The sequence below is a fragment of the Protobothrops mucrosquamatus genome, unplaced genomic scaffold, assembly GCF_001527695.2.
Source record: "Protobothrops mucrosquamatus isolate PMUCROS unplaced genomic scaffold, P.Mucros_1.0 scaffold2396, whole genome shotgun sequence".
Lineage (NCBI taxonomy): Eukaryota > Metazoa > Chordata > Lepidosauria > Squamata > Viperidae > Protobothrops > Protobothrops mucrosquamatus.
The window spans coordinates 1-4,618 of NW_015388470.1; the positions used below are offsets into that span (position 1 = coordinate 1).

Below are 4,618 nucleotides of genomic sequence, written 5' to 3' on the forward strand. Positions count from 1 at the left end.
ATTTGGTAGTTAATATATTTCTGTAAACATGTCTTTGTATAAATGTATCCTATTTATTATAAATTTATTTCAGAAGTGTTGGGATGATTAAAGTCCTTCTTTTACTGACTCTAAAGTAAACCAGTTCTTCCTCCTATCTACTCATATGAAAACAAAAACAAAGCATGAAAACTGGCATTAGTTTTTTTCTTTTCTTTTCTTTTCTTTTTTTAATGATTGGAACATCATTTGAAAATCATGCATTTAAAGTCTGTGGAAAGACATCTTAAAAAAATGAATGGGTCTCTTTTAACCCAAGCAATATGTAAATCAGGGTACAATTTGCCCTTTAAAGGAGCCACAAGATTTCCCTTTTTAGGCTATACAAAATCTGAGCCCTTTCCTGAATTCTTTTCTATCTATTTATTTAGAGTATGGCTAAATAATAATAATAAAAAAACCCTTTTCTAGCAATTTCCCTGCAATCATTAGAGGAAGCAAAAATGACCCTGTGGCAAAACCTGTTGTTCTTACTCGCTCTCCTCAGAGGTAATATTTTTTTCTTCCCTATTCAGCTTATTCCATTTTAGTTCTTGTGTACAGGAGAGCTCACTGAAACTCCTTTCATTTTAGGGGTCCGATCTGAGGTCCTGTTGGTGGAGTCTGGAGGGGATGTGAGAAGACCTGGAGGGTCCCTCAGTCTCTTATGCCAAACCTCTGGTTTCAACTTCAATGTCTTCTGGATGAACTGGTTGAGACAGTATCCAGGGAAAGACCTGGAATGGGTGGGCCGCATAACTACGGGCTCACCTCCTACTGCTTATTACAGAGATAAAGTCAAGGGACGGTTCACCATGTCCAGAGATGATTCCCACACTCGGGTGTATCTGCAAATGAACAACCTTAAACCAGAGGATTCAGCTGTCTATTACTGTGCACAAGACACAGTGAGAGGAAGTGAATCTGAAGCCCGTCAAGAACCTTCTTGCCCTATGAGCAGTTCTCCAAGCTGATTTTATTTATTCTATTCTATTTTATTTTATTATATTTTATTTTTATTTTATATGCACTCCATCTCATTATCAACCTCATTATCAACCAAGGATGAAGGGAGAACAGGGAGACCTTCCCAAATTCAAGTTAAAGGTGAACAGAGAAGCTCTGGCTGTTAGGGATGGTTTGGTCTAAATGATCTGGGTGGTGCTTCTTGAAAGATTATTCCATGATTTTATTGGATTTGGGAATATAAATAAGAATCCCACATCCAAGATAATAAAATCTGACATAAAGAAACACTTTAAATGGAATGACTAGTCATTTTTGGGGGGAAAAATACACTGAAAGGATCTAAAGGAAACTAAACATCTCAAGAGGCTTCAACCCACAGCATGAAGCCATGTCTGAGTTGACAACAGATGTCCTCTGCTAAATATAGAAGAAACTGGTTTTTTTTTTTTTTTTTTTTTTTTGGTGAATACAAAGTGCTATATTTGTATTTCTCACTCCTGGAATGGAGTATTCTGCTTTAGTATCATGGCAGAAGTCTGGAACTGAAACTTCAAGATAATCCATCTAAATATCCAAACTGCCACTCACATGTTGAGGAAACATGTGGAGCAAAAGAATTTCTTTGGAGATAAGATAAGATAACCTTTATTGTCATTTTTTTTTTTACTGTGGGCATAACGGCGCACATCAAAAATGAAATTTAGTTGCCCACTCTCAAAGTGAAACACATACATGAGAATTAGGAAGATGTGTCCTCTCCTCACCTTTGACAGTGGGGGGCAATGTTGTCACACCAAATTCCATGGTCTATGAACCAGTTGGGGTTTGGGCAAGGAATAAATAAATTATATAGATAATGCCTCATTTTGGAGGAGTGATCATTGGTTGTTCTTTCTATAACTGTTCCCTGAAAATCTCTCAAGAAAATTCCACATCTTAGGAGGCTACAATCTTCACTGTGAAGGAGATATTTTTTATAAAATGATATGTATCATTGGTTTTTGTCACCAGAAACAACAACAACAACAACAACAACTTTCTAGATAGTTCAAATCTCTGATTGAAATGAAAACAACATAGAGAAAAATTCTGTCAGGTTTGGTGGGCATGCAAAAAAGATTTTTAAAAAAGGATATACTGTAGGTATGTGCACTAATCCAGAAAAAAAATGAGAATTAAGCTATAGTTGAAAGAAGCGAGTTTTCTTTTGGGACTATTAGATAAGCAACTAAAAAAAAAGTCAGAAGCTCTCATTTTACATATGAAAGCTGCAGGGAGACTATTACGTGCTCAAAAATGGAAACACTCAACTCTATCCACAAAGGAGGGATTAATGGTGAAGATGATGGAAACTGCAGAGAATTTAAACTAATGTCTTTGATTAGAGAACCCTTCATAAACATTTTGTTCTGTCGATTCTATTTTTATACCCCACTCTTTTTTGTCTTTCCTATATCTTGGTATGCCCACCATTCTAATTCTATCCCTGCATCTTGAAGATTTTTCCTAGATTTTAATTCTCCTCTCTCATCAAGTATGTTTTTATAGGTTATTACTTTCCCCAACTGAATGAACCTTGGATGAATGTACATTTCTAGTGTTGAAATCCAGTTGGGAACTTGCCTATAATTCTGTTGCTGGATTTTGGTCCATACATCTATTAACGCCCGTCTAATGTAGTGCCTCCGGAAGTACTGATGAACTTTGTGTTTCTCGTCCCATAACATGGTGTGCCATCCAGTGTGCATGTCATGACCTTCCAATTTTAATAATCTCCGATTTTCCAGTCGGATCCAATCCCGCACCCATAAACATTTTGTATGAAAAGGAAAAACATACAGTAATCATTTATATTTTCGATGATTAAAAAAATGGGTCATTGAAAAAGAAGGTCTACTTTTTGTAACCTAAAGTAAGAGTTAATATTGTAAATATATTTATATTTGCTGCAGAAGAAATACCAAGATTCTTTTTTTCTGTTTCTTTTCATTATCCTTCCTTCCTTCCTTCCTGCAATTTGTGTTATTATTACAAATTATTATTTGTATTAACCTTGTCACAATAAAAATAGGATGAAGGGAGAACAGGGAAACCTTTCAAAATCTGGCTAGAAGATTTTCATTTAGCTGGAGGTGAGAAGACAAGATCTGCCAGTTAGGGACAGTTTGAATTAGATCATCTGGATGGTGCTTCCTGAAACATTATTTTATGGTTCCACTGGACTTGGGAATATAAATAAGAATTCCCCCTACCCTCAAGAATAAAAGAGTCACATTTGAAATGGAATGACCAGTCATTTTTGGAAGGGCACACTGAAAGGAACTCAAGAAATTTGAACATCTCAAGCCTGTCTGAGTTGACTACAGATGTCCTCTGCTAAATATAGAACAAAATTCTTTTTTTTTTAGTGATTACAAAGTGCTGTATTTATATTTCTTAGTCCACAGGGAAATTGTGCATGGTAGCATTGTTATTAATAGTATTAGTATAGGCAGTATTAATATTATAATTTCAATTTGCATGACTATCCATCTTGAGGAATCATATCTTGGCAGTGAACAACCACTAGAAACATTACACAAAAATAGCAACCAAAAAACAACCAGTATGTGAAAAGTGTCATGGTTCCAATAGATGAAACTCTCCAAAAGAACTTTACCTTAAAGAATCTTTTATTCGAGAAACAAAGTATCGGCACTACATAGCTGAAGCCAAAAAGTGAATTCCTCTCCCCTGGCACAAAGTAGCAAAGCACAATTCCCTCCTCCAATTAACAGTTATAAATCACATTCCCCAATGAACTTGAAGCGCGGGCTTTCTCCCCAGCTCTCCAGCCCGCCAAATCTGGACCTCTGGACCTAATTACCTTGGGTTCCCATGGTTGAGTTATTATTCTTATGACTAACTGGACTCTCATCCACATTCCCCTCCCAGCATCAATGAACTCTAAAAGCAATAGAGGAAAAATGGCTACATTTCCATCTGTTGTCAAAGCAAGAACATCCGATGTTAGCAGTGTTGACAAAAAGCATAAATCTGCTCAGATAAAACCAATCTAATAATAAAAAAGGACCTCAACTTGGACAAGTGAACACAATTCACATGTGGCTTACAAATTGTGCCCAATGGCTTGGTTAGCATTCAGTTGTTTTGAGTCTCTTCAATGTACCAAGGTCAAGGGAAAATGTTATTTCCTATTTAAATTATTCTCAGTGCATGGTTTCTTTCTCTTATTTTCAAAGATTTTCCTGAACTATGAAGATTTTTCAAATCTGATTTTAATTACTGTAGTGTAAACCTCTCTTTTCCCTAAAGGATAGGTGGATAAAAATGCCAATGCTATCATAAACATCTGGATCACTATGTAATGAATCATAATAATAAAACATTCCTGCCTTGACCCACTCACTTTCTGTCTGTCTGCTGTATGTATGTATGTATGTATGTATGTATGTATGTATGTATGTATGTATGTATGTATTTCTGTAATGTGATTTGTAAATCATGTTTGTAATATGTGTGCAAAGAAATTTATAGGTTAATGTCCCGAGAGGCTCTTTTATCTGAAGCAATATGTAAATCATACCACAATTTCCCATTTAAAGCAGCCAGGTGGTTTCCTGCAAGACAA

The 4,618-nt window shown here is 35.8% G+C and overlaps 1 gene segment (V, D, J or C); it reads left to right on the top strand.

The window, feature by feature from the left end:
- The first annotated feature begins 482 nt into the window (after window positions 1–482).
- On the top strand, window positions 483–992 carry LOC107295544. The segment is given in 2 exon segments: window positions 483–528; window positions 613–992. Coding segments are annotated over 2 exon segments (426 nt in total).
- The last annotated feature ends 3,626 nt before the right edge of the window (window positions 993–4,618 follow it).